Source organism: Pollachius pollachius (genome assembly GCF_949987615.1).
Source record: "Pollachius pollachius genome assembly, chromosome: 14".
NCBI classification, from domain to species: domain Eukaryota; kingdom Metazoa; phylum Chordata; class Actinopteri; order Gadiformes; family Gadidae; genus Pollachius; species Pollachius pollachius.
Genome location: NC_136947.1, coordinates 18,318,264 through 18,337,622, shown reverse-complemented (window position 1 = coordinate 18,337,622; position 19,359 = coordinate 18,318,264). Strand labels below are relative to the sequence as shown.

The window sequence follows — 19,359 nt, the reverse complement described above, 5'->3', positions numbered from 1 at the left end:
GCCTTTTCCTCTTTGCCCAGGACGTTAACGCGTCAGTCAGCGGGCGGTCAGCTGACACCAAGCCGAGGAGGAGGGGGAGAGACGGAGGAGCGGAATTAGCGGTTGTGTGAACCAGAAGGCTATTCAAACCTAGAATAAACATCGGCGGTGAGAAGGGGACAAGCGCCGGTGGCGGGTTAGAGCGATTCAGGGTAAGCCGACCGTAACCCAGAAGATAGTTATGGTAGTTTTTGCTTTTGTGTAACTTGGCTTTCATAGTGTGTAACATTGTTCAGCTGGGCAGCGGAGCTAACGTTAGCATGGGTATCTGTCGCTTGGCCAAGTAGCTCGCTTGCTAAGCTACGTTAGCTCGGGTTATTTCGGGAAGCTATGCCCAACTCCCATCTCTTTCATTTGTGGCGGACGTCCATGCCCAACATTGTCTTCACTTATGAATGTGTAAACCTAAGAGACGAGTCGAACACGCACACATTGCAGAGGCATAACGGACAACAAGCACAATATATATGGACCTTCAGAGAGAGAGTTCGAGGAAAGCAGACATCTTGACTTGGGCCGATATTAGGGCGATTAAACCCGCTTAGGGCAGCGCCCTCACTACCGTGTCTCCGTCAGGACTCTGACGCCGGGAGACGTTAGAGAAAATACGTTTAGGTTTCCTGTGACCCTCCGTTATCTGGCGTGTTGAAACGAACAGCAGCCGGGCACGCGCAATCATTTCAAGACATGCAGCTCTTCATCACTTGTCTTCAACAAGTATTTTCTGAATGGGTACAACCAGCCTACTATTTGCAGGAAGCTTCAGCTATTTCATAGAAATGTATTTACTAGTGCAGTACATTTTACTGGTGTCTATATGTGGTCTAATTGCTAGGAAATTCGATGCTTTGCACTACACATTGGACCTAATGGCTCCCTCTGGCCAATAACGGATATTCTGTTTCTAGTTGGCTACCTAAAAGCTTGAGGCTTGAGTGGCGTGTGCTAATCCAGCCTTAATCTTTCCTTCAAGGAAAAGCTACATTGTGTGACTGTTGTGTACAACCATGTAATAATTAGTGTGTCCTTGCATCCATATATATAATTATCGATATTTAGGTATTATCTGAACCAATATGTGTGTCACACACAACACATACTTTACACCCCGCAAGGCCCAGCTGCGGGGTGTATTCATTGGAAATGAAGCGGTGTCTGTGCACGAGCGGAAGCAAGCAGACAAACGTCCCCCTGTAATGTGGGTCACCCCTTGCACTGTTCAAGGCTTTCACTAGAAAATGCAGTTTCCTGTCGCTGTTTCCTCATTACAATCACCCCTTTCCTCTGTCTCTATGTCTCCCTCTTATCTCTCTCTCTCTCCTCAGGTGGTGTTTGAGTTCACCATGGGCATTTGGGAGTAAAGAGCAGCCACAATGATTGGAGGACTGTTCATCTACAACCATAAGGGGGAGGTCCTTATCTCCCGAGTGTACCGCGATGACATAGGGTACGTCCAATGGGAAGGCAGCGGTGTGCTGTCATTATGTGTAACCAGCAGGTGTCAAAAGCATGTAGAAGGCCAACGTGAATCGGCCGCTTGGAAAGTGGAACTGAATTGTTGAAAGTTTGCCAGTAGATGTTCTCAATATTAAAATGGTTTTCAAATTGACATACACTCTTCACATAGCCTGATTTTTAAATTATTCTGAAAATTAAATCCAACCAATTCACTCTGAGATAGTGGGATTGAAAACAAAGCAAATGCAACAAGTGGAAACAGGGGTCCTTTGTTAGTATTAACTACCCAACAGGCCCAAAATCTAAGATGGACGTAATCTATTCCAAGATAAAAGGCCAACTGATATTTTCTGTTTTATTCCAACAATTACTCTCCCCCGTTTTGTATGCTTGACATGCTAGATGGAAGAATGGTGAGTGAATAACAGGGAAGCCTTTTGCATTCATCATTTCCTGTTGTGATAAGGGGCAAGCTTGTGTTGCCATGGCCTCTGGTTAGGATTTAATAACGGGTGTAGAAGGAAGTCTGGATAAGATGACATTTGAAAGCCTGATTTGCATCCTGTTACATCTTTTTAGCGTGTAAGCAATTATTAGCCATCTAATTTGCATGTACTCACAGAAACAATTAGCTTACTTTGTGGCTATTGTTTTTTGCCTTGGGTTGGTCCTAAAGTCCTATTTCTATATATTTATATCTCCTGTCTGTCTTTGTTACCGTTCATCAGTTGGGCTAGTGGCACAGTTTACAAGTTTAGGGAAAGCAAATCACTAAAAGCTGCTACAGTTAGTCAAGTGGTCATCAGAAGTGAACCCCAACTTTAAGTTATTTCAAGTATCACTGCAAATATGGGAAGTGTCACTTGCTGAAGTGGAAACTTGAAGATATGGAGGGCATGCCGCACACCCAACATACGGACATTGGAAAATATAATGCAACCTAAGGTGGATGGTTGGCACGTTCTCCTTTTGGGGCGTTTTATGGCGGGGTACTTGGATGGGATTGTGTCTGCTTCCAACATCTGACCCTTCCTCATGTCAAATGTTGCAATCGTCCATTTTACAGAGAGCAGCATTGCCTCAATTATACATGACATTGCACTATGAGCATCACAGGTGGCGTTCATGTTACACAGGTATACAGTGCTGATGACATCTCTCCTGTCTGACTGGAGATAAACAGTGGCTGGTCAGCTGTCGGCCATCTTGAAACCAGGCTCTTCACCTCTGTGTTTTCACATGATGCACAGAACTGCCTGTCTTGTGCATTTATGTCTCTCCTTTACATCCTTCTTTCTTCTATCTGTTTTTGCCACCACTGTTGCCCACCCCCCCCCCCACCCCCCACACACACACACACACACACACACACACACACACACACACACACACACACACACACACACACACACACACACACACACACACACACACACACACACACTTTGTCTCTCCATCTTGGCCCGGTAGGAATAGGTAAGAGATGCCCAAGCATGACTTCCTCTTTAATATGGCAACCATACAGCTGGACCCCTCCCTTCATTCCCCAAAAAGCATGCCCTTTGACCTCACATCAACTTCCTGGTGTGTGGCCAATATTTAACCGGATTAAGAGTAGCCAACTTGTACCCCTTTCATACTGAAGACCTCTGCCGCCTGCTGTGTCAGGTTAAAGAGTGGTCACAAAAACATATTGTACTTTGTACCCAAACCTTTCTGAATTAACTGCCAGGAATGTGTCTTTCATTTTCAGAATTTCTCTCACTACTGAATCATGCAAATATCCATTATTGGCACGTTGTTCATTATTGAAAAGCAGCAAATGAGTTGTTGATCAGTCGGCCAGCTCCATGGCACCTTTTTGTATATATCGGCCCAAGTCAAGGCAACAACTGCTGCAGTCAAAGTTCTGCCCCACCTCCAGTATTTAACCAATGGCATTCCCCTACATTAAGCCGCGTACAATAACTTAAATCCTCCCCTTTTTAGCAAAACTGGAAAGTGTCTCAACCAGGGTCACAGCCCCAGGTCGGCTACCACAGGTGGATCTAATGCACCAAAAGAATACTCTGTACCGTGTCCTTGCTTCAGTGTAAAAGGGGTATAAGTGTCCGCCAATTGATGTCAAAAGAAGCTAATAAGCTAGCCCGTAGCATTGTTGCCCATAAACTTGACTTTAGCATGTTACCCGAGCATGAGATCGGCTGGTTTCTTTAAGGGCGCTCAGTGTTGGTCAATCTTCACTCTTGTAGGATGATATGTTGTGGACCACTGTTTTGTCACCAGGAATAACTAACTCTGGACTTTGGTTCTTTACTTAAAAAGGCATGCAAATAAATTGATTGAATCTCTTTACAGCATTGAGGTTGGCTTTATATAGAAGTGTCTTATCGAGTGCTCGATGCAGTGGTAGCATGAAGGATCAACTCATCATCTCTTTATTCAATGGAGCAATACAGTCCCTGCATTTCCTAACCTGAACTGGGGAATGATGTGACATGGGAGTCAACGTGTGTGTTGGGGCCCCATTACTACCTCTATCTCCTTCTGCTAAGCCTGGGATTTGGCAGCTCCCAAAGACAAACCCATGTTTTTGGAGCCTGTTTTAACATGCAAATAGATGAGACTAATTATGGTGAGTTATTAGTTTGTTCACAAAGTAAAGAATAGGGTCATGGCTTTATAATTAATCATGACATCACCTCATCACTTTACCACACTGCTGACTTTAGAGCCAATATACATGTAGCTCGGTTAGAGCGCTCAGACTTTGGATTAAGCAGTCATCCGTAAATACATGCTTTCTGTCGATTTTTAGTGTGTTGTGTAAACGAAAAGAGTGAAGTCCCTCTGTTGAAATAACACTCATGCACACAAGAGTTGGCCTGGGTTTTGAATTTGAACAGAGTAGGTTGGTTAATCCCCTCCAGCTTTACTGCACTCTTGGGAAAGTTTGGCCCATCTGGTTCTACAGGGCCTCTGCGTCATGCACAGAGGGAGAACCCTGTGATTACTAAAAGTTAATCAGACATGACATGCTTCCTCGACTTACCCTTGCCCCCCTCCCCCCCAAACATTGTCTCACTGTACAATGACTTCTCTAAGTCATTGTAGAGTGTTTGTGCTTCTGCTGCTGCCCACAACTGATTTATGATGGTTGAGAAGTGTATTGGTTGTTGTATTATTGTGTTGGTTTACGAAGGCCTCTGCAGAATGTCGGACAAAAGGTATCTTCTCTCTCCACTAGTCAATGATAAGTATTGACCCAAACCTGGTTGCTTCTTCTCAGAGCAGGAAGTCCTTCATCTGCGTAGGACGATCTGATAAAACCAACCAATGAGGTGGTTGGTTTTAATTAATGAAAAGCTGCAAGCTTTTCATTAATTTCTTTGCAGCGGATATCTATGATCATGACTTTGGTTGGCGGTCCCCAAATATCTAAATCCTCCATTGATGCTTTGATATTGTGCTAAACTGCTATGGGGTGATTATCAAGTGATTACCATCCTGGCTCTCCTTCGGAGGTATGCGGTCTTCATCTTCCTACCAGCAGCCAACCATGGCCTCTGTCCCCTCAGGCGGAATGCGGTGGACGCGTTCCGCGTGAACGTGATCCACGCCCGGCAGCAGGTGCGCTCGCCGGTCACCAACATCGCCCGCACCAGCTTCTTCCACGTCAAGCGCTCCAACATCTGGCTGGCGGCCGTCACCAAGCAGAACGTCAACGCCGCCATGGTGTTCGAGTTCCTGTACAAGATGTGCGACGTCATGTCCGCCTACTTCGGCAAGATCAGCGAGGAGAACATCAAGAACAACTTTGTGCTCATCTACGAGCTGCTGGACGGTGAGCAACACCAGGGCGCTATTGAGGAGGATGAATCTACCGGATTGGCATGGGTCACTTATTATTCGGGATGGATTCATTTATTGAAATATCTACATTTATGTTTTATTGTTTTTTTTTCCAGCCCAATGCGTCAGTCTCCCAAATCTTCAGTTTCCCTCATGTCTAATGCCCTGTTATCTGGCTCTGTGTTGTGTGTTTTCTGTATTTGTGTGCATACAGAGATCCTGGACTTTGGCTATCCACAGAACTCTGAGACTGGCGCACTGAAAACATTCATCACCCAGCAGGGCATCAAGGGACAGGTCAGGCTGCTACTCCTCCACAAACACAAATATGGAAACACGCATGTATTTGATTACAATAGAAGATATTGTTGACTTTGACTGTTTGTAACTAAAGGCCATACTTCTCTTCCTTCCTACCTTCTTTTCCTGAACCACACACCCCTTCCTCTCATTACCGTTGCTGCCTATGTCCATCACAACAAACACAGCATCAGGTAATGGCAACACACAATTACACACACACACACACACTCCATCTTGCTACGGTCCTTTTCTGAGCATGCCTGCGACAGTAACATTACAATGTTAGTGGTTCATTCATTTTGATACAATTCCTGAGCAAGCCTGCGAGAAGAAGTGTTGTACATTTTTCATAAGTCCATTGTTGTTGCCCCTCTCCCCCTGCTGCTGTCCACCCGCGGCGCCTCCTCCAGACAAAGGAGGAGCAGTCTCAGATCACCAGCCAGGTGACGGGCCAGATCGGCTGGCGGCGCGAAGGCATCAAGTATCGCCGCAACGAGCTCTTCCTGGACGTCCTGGAGAGCGTCAACCTGCTGATGTCCCCGCAGGGTCAGTGGGACTACACACATGGATCTAAAGATAGTACATGTGTTACACACTGGTGTATCCCATAGTCCCCGACCTACAAGTCACTGCCACTTTAATCATTTTTCCTTTTATTTTTCGTTACTTTTTATTTATAATTATTGTGGAGTTTGGTAAGCTAGCCGCATGATTTCAGGGACTTTCCGTGTAGTTGTTGCTACAAGTTTTGCGCTGTGTTTTGCTATTTTTGCCAAGATGGGTAAAGGCACTCAAGCATAGCGAGAAATAGCAGCTAGATACTGGAAGAAACCCATTGCTCACTATCTGTATCTCGTACCCCCCCCCCCCCCCAGGCCAGGTGCTGAGCGCCCATGTGTCAGGGCGGGTGGTGATGAAGAGCTACCTGAGCGGCATGCCCGAGTGCAAGTTCGGCATGAACGACAAGATTGTCATCGACAAGGCGGGCAAGGGAGGCGGGACCGACGAGGCCGTGAAGAGGTGAGGAGGGGCGGGGCTTAGGGGGCTCACGGACCAATGATCACACTTAACACCTGGTCGCTTTGGACATTTTAAACTTTACATTTGAGTTAATGGTTATATCGGATTCCATTTGAAGTCCCTTGTTTCAAACTAATAGTCATGTATATGTTAATCTTGATTTGAGGGCAGCAGAGGGTGTATGGTTGTATCTAAGACGCCATGCTGTCCTTCATCCAACTCTCTTCCTGTCTGTACTCACTGTTGGCCTTCTGGATAACTTGAACTATTTTATTTTTCCCTCCTCTTCCCTTCTCCCTGCGGATGCATCTGTTCTCTCTCTTTCTCTGTGTGCCGCCCCTCAGTGATTTAGGGGGAGGAAGGTATTGTACTAATAAGTGACCCTCTGCCCTAACACGCACAAACACACACGCATCTGCAGAGAGGTCCTCATTGTTGGTGCTTTGGGACCTTTTGACGGCCGTTGTGTTTCACCAGTGCAACATCACTCAAACACGCCTCATTGTGTCTTCACTGTAGTGTCCATGCCGCCCCCTCAGTAGTGATGGTGTGTTTCATAGCCCCCACAACCCATCCCTCTGTCCACACTTAACCCCATCACCCAAACATCTAACAAGAGTTCCTTTCTGTCAAAGTAGTTTAGGTTTGTGTCCTTGTACTACCAGTTTTGGGTTGTGTATCTTTACCCGCACACTACTGTCTGTCTATGTGTGTGTGATAGAGCCAGAAAATATTGTTGTGATGTGATCGTTTTATTTGTATTGAATTTTTACACTGTGAGTATCGTGAATATTTTTGTGGATATTGTGTAAATCGAACCATCCAAATGTTCTTATATTGTATCCTTTGTCTCTCCTCCCCCCTCCATGTGTCCCTCTCCTCCTGCAGCAGCAGTGGGAAGCAGTCCATAGCCATCGACGACTGCACATTCCACCAGTGCGTGCGGCTCAGCAAGTTTGACTCTGAGCGCAGCATTAGCTTCATCCCCCCCGACGGCGAGTACGAGCTCATGAGGTGAGTGGCCCTGGTCGCTCGTTGGCTGTCTTCTGAACTAGCTTTGTTCTCCTTAGCTTTGTTCTTCTCGGGTTCCCGAAGCCCTAGCGAGTCAAACCGTTCCACAGGTTCTACCTGACCCCAAGTCTGATTAAGGCGTCTGAAATGTACTGTCGGTTAGCGATCCCGACCGTCATGGTAGAACTCATTCTTCCCAGCCATCACTTGGTTAACGCAGGTTAGCGAGCTATCGTAGCAGACCCTGTGTGGACGTTCACATAGTCTGTTGTTGTGCACTGCCAGGTACCGCACCACTAAGGACATTATCCTGCCGTTCCGCGTCATCCCCCTGGTGCGGGAGGTGGGCCGCACCAAGCTGGAGGTCAAGGTGGTCATCAAGTCCAACTTCAAGCCCTCGCTACTGGCCCAGAAGATTGAGGTGAGCCCCCGCAACCAGGCGGCCTGGAGCTCAACCATAAGCTTAAGTCTTTGGTTTATTTGGTGGAAAGATGTCTGCTATCAGTCCGTAGTCTCTGTACTCTATGTTTATAACATGGAGGTTTCGGTCACGCAAAATGGGGTGTAGCTTACTTCTTTGAAACGAAGATATGTATGGGATTTTATTATTCTTTAATTTGTGTATTGATCCATGGAGGATAGGTAGTGAGGGAGGAAGGGGTGCGTACCTGTACCTGAATAAATAAGTTCCATGAGCCAGCCATTGCAAAAATATTGTTAGTGCGACAATTTGTAATAATTTTATGTTATGCAGTTTGGCAGTTTTGAAGCTCGATATATAATTGAAGAGTCCAAAAGATTTACAACGTCCCAACATCCACACTGAAAGAGGAATGTACAGCAGCATAATGCTACAGCCACTACTCCAGGGTGGCTGACGACGTACACCTGCCGAGGAGACGGGTTGCCAAGGCAACTGTCAGGCAGCAGCACCACCATGCTGTTTGGTCAATAATTCTGCACGATTGTCAAATTACAAAGTACGCTGCCCTATCCAATAGCCTAACCTAAAAGGCAATTAAGCCAATTACGTTTAAAAATGTCCCCAATGGATCAAACGTTAAAAATCATTTAGAATTTTTATTTCCTCCCCTGGGGTTCACTGCTCACGTTATGCAATCGTCATCAGAGGCCCTTAACGTGTGTGTGTGTGTGTGTGTGTGTGTGTGTGTGTGTGTGTGTGTGTGTGTGTGTGTGTGTGTGTGTGTGTGTGTGTGTGTGTGTGTGTGTGTGTGTCCGTCCTGCAGGTACGCATCCCCACCCCCCTGAACACCAGCGGCGTGCAGGTGATCTGTATGAAGGGAAAAGCCAAGTACAAGGCCAGCGAGAACGCCATCGTGTGGAAGTAAGTCGTACTGCGTCTCTTGCGTTTTTTGTCTCAACTGCAGCAATCCTCTGGATTTCTGTTGCTCATTGCTTGATCGTCTCTTCTAGGATCAAGCGCATGGCGGGGATGAAGGAGTCCCAGATCAGCGCTGAGATTGAGCTGCTGCCCACCAATGACAAGAAGAAATGGGCCCGGCCCCCCATCTCCATGAACTTCGAGGTTGGAACACACGCTTTCTTCCCTGAAGTCTCTGTTTAAGTTATGACATAGATTGCCTTGACTACAACTTCCATCATGCATTAACGTGTCCCGTGTGCTTGGTCTCCAGGTCCCCTTCGCTCCGTCGGGGCTGAAGGTGCGCTACCTGAAGGTGTTCGAGTCCAAGCTGAACTACAGTGACCACGACGTCATCAAATGGGTCCGCTACATCGGCCGCTCAGGGATCTACGAGACGCGCTGCTAATGTTTAGCCCCTCCCACCCAGAATAGCAGCAGGTCTTCCTCTCCCTTCCCCCCTTCTTTATCTTCTTCTCCTCTCTCTCTGGAATCATACCCTCTCTGCCTCAATCCTTCTTCTCCCCAATCCTTAATAAGAATGAAATTGGTGTTAGAATTTGGAGAAAAATAAATAAACATGGCATAAGGCACAGATATATGCAAAATGTGAAGTTGTTATCGTATAACTTGTTAGTGGGGAGTAAACAGGTTAACATAATGGACCTGGTGGTCTGGAGGAAGGGGACGGGGGAGAGAAGGGGGTTCTGGTCTCTAGTCCTTAATGTTACTGTGCTACTATCTGCTTTATAGTTAGTTTAAAAGGGAAACGTCCTGTTTTTAGATCCTCAAGTATCCAGTACACGTTAATACCTTTGATTGTTTTATATGTAGACACTGCAGTCGTCAGACCAGGGGGCTTAGCTTTGTGATACCTGACATGCTGGGAGGGACCGAGGATGCTTTTGATATACAAAGTCCTCGACTTCCCAGTGTGTTGCCCTTATCTGCCATTCAATGCAAAAAATAAATAGGGAAATTGTACTGGGAGTAATTTTCAAACTAATCACTGCTTTGCTGGTGTACTAACATGGTCTCAGCAGCTAGGAATGACCAAATGAGTGTACTTTGTATAAAGTGCATCCCATCTTGCTACCTTTCCTTTTACTTAAGACTTCCCTTCAGTTGAGACAGTTTTACACCACTAATGAGCTCTTGCTCAAATTTCCAACTACAGCTTTTTTTTCTGCTGTTTCTTCATCTCAGCTTTGCGCTTTTTTTTCTCTGGATTGAACTAACATGACTTAATTGTAAATGATTAAATATGTGGGGGCCAGACGAGTGGGTCCTGTGAGCAGATGTGATTTTGTCTCCTGCTAGTGGTCACCTTTGTCTGTCGGCTTTTTCATGTTTGTAGCTCTGGTGACCGCTGTGTCCAATAAAAATTGACCATGTATCCAAACATCATGCACTATACTGCAGTGTTTATTGTCCTGCTTGAGTGTGGTACTATAAAAGCTATGGATGGCAACTTTCTCTCATGGTTAATGCATATGAGTGCGGTTAGAATACAGGAAACTGATCAACTATAATGTAGCATTAGTAAATGAACCACGATTGCCCACCAAGGATAGAAGATAAAATGACAATTTCTTTTGTCAACATTTTTATATATTTTTTTAAACTTTCTGCACATTCAGAACAACAAAAATAATGGCAGTAAGAGTGTTAGAATTGTACATTTGTGTCTTTGTAGTACTGGCTTTTCACTAACCCATGTACACTTTCTGGTAACCCCAAGAACAATTCCAATGGACAGATTCCCAAAAGACATCAGTGGATTCATCACACTAGTACTTGTGCCTCTAGCCTGTTAGAATAACTGAAGCAGCGCTATTGCTTTACAACAGTAAAATATGCAGGTGGTCAGTTTTGGGCAAGGCTGTGAAACAACTATTTGAAAGAAATGGCTTTGATGGCTTCAAAAATGTCCCAGTTTATCAAGGGTACAGAACAACTCATGCTCACCTTAAAAATGACAATACTTGACACAAGTTGGATCCAACTCCACAAATGGAGAATTATATAAACATCGATAAATATAATGCTCATCGTGGGCAATGTCTTCACGTTTATAATTTAAGGATGTCAACATTTTTTTTTGGGAATAGCTTGAAGTTTTGGGATGCATTCAATTATGTACTGTTCCTAATATTCTGAATTGAGAATTATGTGTAACATGCAAATCTTACATGTTCAATACTCAGTTGTAGTATCTGAAGTTTTTTTAAGAACAATCCCAAAACGGAATCCATAATTGAATTCAACCTTTGAATAAAGGATGGCTGTGATCTGCATCAAGCTGGTTAAACAAAACCCTGGAGCCTTGTTAACATCTGATGACTTCATTGAAATCAGTAGTTTCGAGGGTGCCTTGGGTTCTGTCATCCACAAAAAGCAGACAGCGAACTATAAAAATCAACTGATTACGATATTTGTGCTCAATGTTGTTCAAGATTCGTCTCAAAAGAACAAGATCCTCTGAGAATACCGTTCTCAAACTCCTCCACAGAAAGAACCTGCGGTGCAACCCGCAACAGGTTATTGATTTTAAATCAGTTATTGATTTATTATCCAACACTGAGCACAGCCAGATCGTCTCAGTGGACAGAGGGGTCAACACACTGGGACAACAGGTTAAAACATGCCCACCTAAGAGCTTTGCAGTTAAATGCACACTCAAACATAACATGCACATGCACACAGAACTGTGCACGGCCCATGCATGCTCACACCTTTTTTAGAAGGGGGGAAAGGGGTTTTGAAAAAACATCTTTCAAAAAAAAGATTGAAAAATAAGCAACAGGCCGAATTTTCTCAGATCATATAAACATACATGTTGGATGAAGAACGAACAAAGAACGCTGATTTGATTAGTTTTAGTTAGTGTACGCAGATTACGAGCCCTTCACCTTTTAACAACTGGATTATGTTATGTAGTGTAGAAGGGCAAACCTATTCTTCCAATCAAACGCGACACCCTAGTGATTCCACCCACCGTGCAATGCTAGCCAAACAACCACATAGAAATACTGAGATGCTTTCCATAACCATTGGAAAACCAAGGTGAAGAACAAGGTGTACATATTCATTAAGTGATAGTAACTAAAGATATATAACCAAAAGAATCCAAGGGACTAAAGGACAGGAAAGGGGATGACTGCCTCCGAGTAGCAAAAGGGCACCAGATATTGCATTTTAAAACTGACCTTGATCACATTGAAAAGGAACACGCTTAGAAATTGACGGGCAAAGAAAGAAGGAGAAGAAGTGCTGCACAAGTGGCTGATTACAGTGAGCGGTCAACGTGCAACCGACATTGTGGTGTTGAGAGAAAAAACAAAAAACGCTGTAACAAGTGTGGATCAAAAGGAAGGGCTAACGATAAGAAAGAGAGACCGACCGCTGCTAATGGTACGCTAAGACAGAGCTGTGCAGACGCCCACACACAAGCCCCTCTTCCCGCCGAACAACAAATCTTCTCAACATCCTTCTGACGCTCGCGCCCTAGTCTTCGTCGTCTTCATCGTCGTCCTCGCTGATGGGGTAGCTGCGGGCGGCGCTGTGGTGCGGTGGCGAGGGCGGGGGGGAGGTCTTGTTGAAGAAGGGCAGGCGGAAGGTGGGGGAGGGGGAGCGCTCCTCCTCGCGGGTGGGGCTGCTGTTGGGGCTCTGGCGGGGGCTGATGGCCTGCAGCATGCGGCCCTTGCCCTCCTTCAGCATGTGCTTCTGCAGGGGGGGCAATGCAAAGTATTCATGGGGGGGGGGGGCCTTCTGAAGGTAGAGAAGTACAAGACGCACGCATGGATGGTTGTTTGAAGGGTTCTGAGTGTGAGTGACTTTCAGATTTTCTATTTCACGTTTCTATTTTTAAACATGACCTATCCTTTTTTAGGCCCTGTGACTTTGGAGAGGGGGCAAGGTGTTTGGCCCCCGCGTTGTGGATTTAGAAGGATTATATTGCTCTTTTGGCCAGATAAAATATTATTTAAACACTAACTTAACCGACCACAGTTGAACATTTAGGTGTCACATTTCTGTGTGGAATCTGACAACAGAAACCAGAGGGAGTGACTGCGAATACAAGTTCTACGAGACGAGTTTCTAGGGGGAAAAAAACATAGTGATTCTTAGTGATGAGAAAAATGAATGTATGTATTTCTGTATGATATGTTGTTTTTCATTTTCTGTTCCAGAGACACAGCAATGCCAATAACCAACCATCCGAAGAACATCTTAAACCTCTGAAGTACCACTGATGCTTCTTATCAGCAAGCCCAGGTCACAGTGACACACTGACCTCGGGAGGCCAATCTGCATTCTCTGTGGTACTTCAGTGGCTAAGCAGAATTCTCTGAAGTACTTCAGTGGCCAATCTGCATTCTCTGTGGCTCCAGAAGATTTGTTTTGACGTATAACTCTGTCACCGTGTGTATGTGGGACTCCACCGTTCAGAGTCCGGGCTTTAAGAGTCTTCAGGCACGTCACGCTGAACCCTAGAGTGAACTCTCACGGCGCCGTTCTCACCAGAGCTCCCTCGGGGCCGAACATCTGCAGGAAGTTGCCGATGAACTCCCTGGACTTCTCCTCCCACTTCTGGATGAGGTCGATGCTCTTCTCCTCCACCTTCTGGACAAACTCCTTGCTCTTCTCCTCCACGTCGCGCACCTTTCGCTTCACCTTGTCCACACGCTCCTGTAGGTGGTACTTCTTCTCCTGCAGGGGGGGGGGGGGGGGTGAACGAGACTTTGCTGTTTGATATTGTAGTTGGTCACGGACTGTCTACACTGCAATGGGAGAACAGTAGCAGCGTGGAGGAACAGTATGGAGAAGAAAAACATTTACAGGTTATGGCTATGAACCAAGTATGGCTATAGATCACAGCCAACACTTGTTGTTACTTCCACCTTACCATTACTTCCTCTTGCCTTTTCCAGGAATGGTTTGAGGTAGTGTATAATAAAGCCCATGATGATTATGATAATGATGTGTAGTGTGCCGGGCGCTCTCACGTTGATGAAGCTGACGTTGAGCTCCTTGGCGGTGTAGCCTCGCTGCAGGTTGCGTCTCACGTACACGTCGTAGTCGCGCACGATGCGCGTGATGATGTCGGAGGTGGAGATCCCCTCTGTGCGCTGGGTGGGGGCGAACATGCCTGCACAGGGTGGGGGCGAGGTTAAAGGTCAGTGGGTGAAGCCAAAAGAAAAACAGTGATGTGTGTTACTTTCCTGTTTGTTTTGCACAGCTTGGGAGCTGCATGGGACCTGACTCAACATGCTTTGACTGGTTATGGGGAACATGCTTTATAATGATCCATTATAAAGTATAATAAGGGAATCTTAAGCCAGTGCATCGTCCTGGATAGGGCTTTGCCTTGGGCCACACAGTATGTCATGTCATGTCATGTCCTGTAATGTAGCGACAGCTGTGGTTCTCACCAGCCTCCTTAATGTGCTTGTAGACATCATCGCTGCCTGCCGAGGAGTAGGGGATGTCGTCATGGGCCACAAAGTCAATCTGTAGGGAGCAACGGGTTGAGTCATCAAACACACTGACGACACACTCACTGTATGTCAAACACTTTGGAGATACAACAGTGGTGTCATACATCTGACAGTAAGAAAGGAGGAAACTAAATGGGATGCCATATGAGCTTGGGTTTAGCATGGGTTTAAAGGAATGGGAAAGCAAAAAAGGAGATAGGTCAAACTTTCTAAACACCAGATAACAGAGGAATCGGCGGCCCGATAGAGCAATTCCCTCCTCTCAAATAGTTTCACATTACAATGTAAGAGCATGATTAACACCAACACATCTACTGCATCGTTTTGTTTTTGTGGTTCCCTAAAGACAGCTTTTTTCTCAGAAACATGACCATGTTGCTATTATCTTACTATCACCATAGGTGCCGCCTTGGAGGCCCTAACATCACGGGACCACTCGCCCTGCAGGCCCGCCTTAGATCCTCCTTCCACCCCTCCCTTACCCTGTGCTTGGCCAGGTACTCTGGCGAGATGGTCCAGGGGGCGTTGCGGACCACCTCGTCCACGTAGCGGCAGTGGCTGATGGCGTCGTAGCGCTCGTCCTCGTTCATCACTGTGAAGCCCTTGAACTGGTGGGTCAGGTCGTCGCTGCACACTGCGGACCGGGGGAGTGTTAATGCTAACGCTAGCTCATCAACGGTACCGTTTGTTATTGTCCCTATGTGTCGTTGTCCCACTTCTAGTATTAATTGTATTTGAAATACGAGTATCCTATTAATCAGTGCTTGTTCTAGCAATGTATTGTTTCATATTTCTATTACTACTTTTATTTGTATTATGAGCACCGATATTTGTGTTGCAGCATTCAGGGTCAACAGAGAAGCAGTCAGAGCTGCAGCACAGCAGGCTTCACATTCACTGTTAAAGCCCCCCCACCCCAGTAGGCCCACCACCTTCTCATCTATATGATCATATTGTTTCAGACAATCTCCAATGATATTGGACAAAGAGTACCTAGAGTTAATAACGATGATTGATGCCACAAAGTGGTCCACTATTGTACCATTCCTTCCAGGTCATTAATGAGCACACTCTGAGCTGGAGGTGGGCGTGTTGTTTCAAACGTCTCCCCTTCCCCCAGAGAAGCAGGGCTGTACATTTAGTCAGTTTCAGTTCAATTGACGATCTTAAGAAACCTACCACCGACGATGAGGTGTGTGTTGGGGAACAGGCATTTTGCCTGCATGAGTGCTCTGGCATGACCAGAGTGGAAGACGTCAAAGATGCCATCTGCATAGACCCGCACCGGCCTATCAGCTGCAAGGACAGAAACCAATCAGCAATCAATACAATACAAAGTCAAATTTATCTATCCAAGTCCCCCCGTTAGTTACCTCTAGTGGCTTAATTGGTAGCTTGAGTTGCAGCAAAACTCGCAATAGGGGACCATAATAAAGATTTATAGCTAAGACTTCCCTCAATGGATTGACTCGTGGATGGGCCCATTTTATTCTTGAGAATTGTTATCATTCAGGTACCTTTGAACGGAGTAAATGGCTGCAGTAGAAAAGTTACATTGTGCAGGTTTAAATGTGTAAACATTCAGTGCATGTGAATATGTGAGGATGAACAGTGATGTGAGGACGGAAAGGAATGAGCCCAAAGCAACAGCATCAAAGTCAGTAAACTCCCAGGAGGCCTAAAGGGATTACAGAAGGCCATATCAAACATTCAGAGCACATGTGTTCAGAACAGGGTGGGCGGGGCAGGTGAGAGACATAGACTCACGTGGGGTTCCTCTCTTTGCCGTCTCCATGTTCACTCTGAGGTAAGGCGTTTTAGCAGGCACAAGCTCATCTGCAAACGGAGCCGGCTGCTTTAGCCCCTGTGGACCCGAGAGACATGTATTGACTTGATGAAATGAATGCCGTTTGGGGCTTGGGAAAGGGGGGGTCCACAACCCCCACTTGGTCTAATCAGGGTTCAAACCTGCCAGAGAGAATCATCTACCGGCCAGACGATAGTTTTAAAATGTAACCCAGATTCTTTGTACCCATCCAATGGTCAATTCTATCCTCCATTGGCAGGGGATAACTTTGGACCCTGGAAGTTGAACCCGAGCATGTCTTTGCACATCCAATAAAGTAGGGAGCCAATGATTTAATTTCACTCCACCAAACTCCTTACGCAAAGAGAGGCAGAGATAGTGAAAGGAGGAAGGATAAGACGAAGATACGTCATATTAAAAGGAAATACAAGCAGATACAAGCAGGAAGGGAAGCCATGTAGAAAAGTCACGTGACCTTTCTCACTTACCTATCTCTCAGGATGATGAAAAAGTGTGAGACAAGTGATCCGCATGGCTTGCTCTTTCGCCCTCTGTCCCACGCTCCCATCATTAACAGTCTAGGACTCAACTTTGGCCTAATCACAACCTCAAATGCTGGCGTGGGCAAAACAGGTTATGTCTCCTGCTGCGTACTGGGACCTTTAACTTTCTAGTGTCAGAGCATGGGCCTGTTACACACTGCACTGCTGTAAGATTGTAACATGATATAGTGGTAACAGGAAAGCACAACAGGAAAGCACAGAAGGACATCCAGCATCACTGAAGCAAAGTTCAGGAGTTCAGAGATTGTGTCAGGGTTTCAATATGAATGGGCTGCTTTATCCTTAATGTTAGAATGCAACACAGAAATAAGCACGCAAATACATTCACACATACACACACACACACACACACACACGCACACACACACACTACGGCCTATTCAGAGGAGTGGAGGACAAACGGGCTCTTCAGTGACGGCCGTAACATGAGTCCCTCTCCCTTGACTCACCACAGTGCATCTGGGGACTTTTCCAGGCCTCTCCGAGTCCTCGGACTCGCAGTAGGAGCTCTCCCTCTCTCGCCTCCTCTTTCTGCTGGACACCAGCACCTCACTGGACCCCTGGCTCTCCATCCTCCCGGGACTGCAGCAGAGGGGCAAAGTGTACAAAAGGTCACCGCCACACAAGCACTGCAAGAGCCAACAGAGTAGCCGTGCCATTTCACAACCCAAAGTGTGCACACGATTAGAGGGCAAGGGTTCCGGCAAGCACAGCCTGAAACAGCAACGAAACATGGTTTCTATTTAATCTTTGACATCATGAAACAGGTCATTAATGAGCCGGAACTCTCAGCTGGGAGACTTGCCAGTCAGAACAGTGTTAGCATAGTTATTGTACATTTTTAACTCCTAAAAGAGAGACATCCTAAGTGGTCTGTTTAGGACCATGGAAAGGAGTCTGGCTGGGATTAGCATGGGTCTGTGCTCCACCAGGAGATGGTGTACTTTCACAATGCCCGGACTTAATTTGAATCCATTATGCAACAGCCACCTGGCCTTGTTCCCACTCCCAGTGACCAAACACAACAGCCAACCACCTTCCACAAAGAAAAGGCATACACCCATCTTCACAATAAACACATTTCCATATACTGACCCAGCCTTATTCCTTTAATGTCATTCAATTGTCATTCACTGACCTGGCACAGCTAATGCACCAGGAATGCTGGTCTGGTTTCCTACTCATGAGCCACTGCCCTGCATGTTTTAAAAGAAGCAACACCCTTGGTTAAACAGGACACATGCATTCCCGTCTGCTACCGAGGCATGAACTATTAAAAGTGAATGCAAGACTAAGTGAAAGGGCAGGCAGGGGCACTTCAATAAATAGTATCCATGCAGAGAGGTCTGTTAATGACAGCTACCTCAACGAACGGTTGCACAACAGGGAAGCTCCTACCCTTGGCCAGTTGGTCTTGGTCGGGGTGTCAATATGAAATGATTCAATTTATTAGTGTGTAATCGTGACCTGTTGCAATTATTGAGATTGTGAGCTGGGTAAACACTACAACCATACTCAAACCTGAAATGACATCGGCCGTTCACAGGGTTTCTTTGTTCAGATGCATATCTGTCACTGAGCCTAGACAGTAATCCTACATGATCAGGTAATATGAACTTAACGCCCATCAGGCAAATCTTCCATGGCCACAGCCAGCATATTGCTATACTGTACTGCAAAGCAAAGCAAATCCCCCTTGAACCGAAGACAGCTTTGCTATGGCTAATGTCAAACCATTATTAGTAACCCACAGGAGGAGTTGAGTTGTCAACTACTGTTATGTAACAGTTTCAATTAATTAACTAGCACTTTTCTTCTCTCTAGTTAGCAAGGACAATTTGTTCCTTAAAACGATGCCACATCTCACCTACCGTTTCCGTGTTTCGTCCAGAAGTCTATAACGGAGGAGTGGGCTCTTTCTGGCCTGAGAGGACAGCTGGCAGGCTAGGAGGTTAGTTGACAGGGTAACTTGCTAACGCTGCTGGCTAGCAGTGCTACTTAGCTAGTCGTTAAACTGACTAGCTTCTAGCTGTAGCTAGTTGGCTAGCTAACTTAACTCAGTAGCACAACCTTTAGTCCTTTTGTCCAGTGCCTGGTTCCTCGTTGGCCAGCACGAGTGGAGCAGTCGTCACACTGATGAAAGGGCAGACAGATACTCAAGGTTTTTTTTTTATTAAAAGCCGATCCGTAGTCCGAGTGACAGCTTTTAGTACAGACTTAATGCTGACAGGTCAGCAGTGTAGGAACTACAAATATCAACGCGACGTCAAGACGTCTGTACTCTCCAAATGCAGAAGTTACGTTTCCTTCAGAGTAAAAGTAATTACAATTCTAACCGTCAAGACAGCGTTCCCGTTTAGCAATGTTCAGGGAGAAATTGTTAAAAAACATAATTAGGGAATGCTTATCAATGTAATTCCGACG

At 45.9% G+C, this 19,359-nt stretch overlaps 2 protein-coding genes across 5 annotated transcripts; one reads left to right on the top strand and one right to left on the bottom strand.

Annotated features, from left to right (window-relative positions):
* The first annotated feature begins 51 nt into the window (after nt 1-51).
* Nucleotides 52-10,480, top strand: LOC307086153 (AP-2 complex subunit mu-A-like). Its single transcript, XM_079751242.1, has 11 exons — nt 52-191; nt 1,365-1,486; nt 5,076-5,341; nt 5,564-5,691; nt 6,063-6,198; nt 6,528-6,672; nt 7,561-7,686; nt 7,969-8,104; nt 8,931-9,028; nt 9,118-9,229; nt 9,339-10,480. The coding sequence occupies exons 2-11, from the start codon at nt 1,413-1,415 to the stop codon at nt 9,471-9,473; spliced, it is 1,356 nt and encodes a 451-aa protein (XP_079607368.1). The 5' UTR covers nt 52-191; nt 1,365-1,412; the 3' UTR covers nt 9,474-10,480.
* Nucleotides 10,481-10,649: 169 nt separating this feature from the next.
* pcyt1aa (phosphate cytidylyltransferase 1A, choline a) lies at nt 10,650-19,180 on the bottom strand. Of its 4 annotated transcripts, XM_079750420.1 has the most exons (10): nt 18,807-19,180; nt 18,074-18,131; nt 17,385-17,517; nt 16,333-16,429; nt 15,745-15,861; nt 15,048-15,199; nt 14,500-14,578; nt 14,074-14,216; nt 13,589-13,777; nt 10,650-12,790 (listed from the first exon to the last, which is right to left on the bottom strand). In XM_079750420.1, exons 2-10 carry the CDS (start codon nt 18,118-18,120, stop codon nt 12,572-12,574), a joined length of 1,176 nt encoding a protein of 391 aa, XP_079606546.1. In that variant the 5' UTR covers nt 18,121-18,131; nt 18,807-19,180; the 3' UTR covers nt 10,650-12,571. The 4 variants fall into 4 exon arrangements, with proteins under 4 accessions (XP_079606546.1, XP_079606548.1, XP_079606547.1 ...); XM_079750422.1 differs by lacking the exon at nt 18,074-18,131 and having other exon boundaries at nt 18,803-19,180; XM_079750421.1 differs by lacking the exon at nt 18,074-18,131.
* Nucleotides 19,181-19,359: the final 179 nt, after the last annotated feature.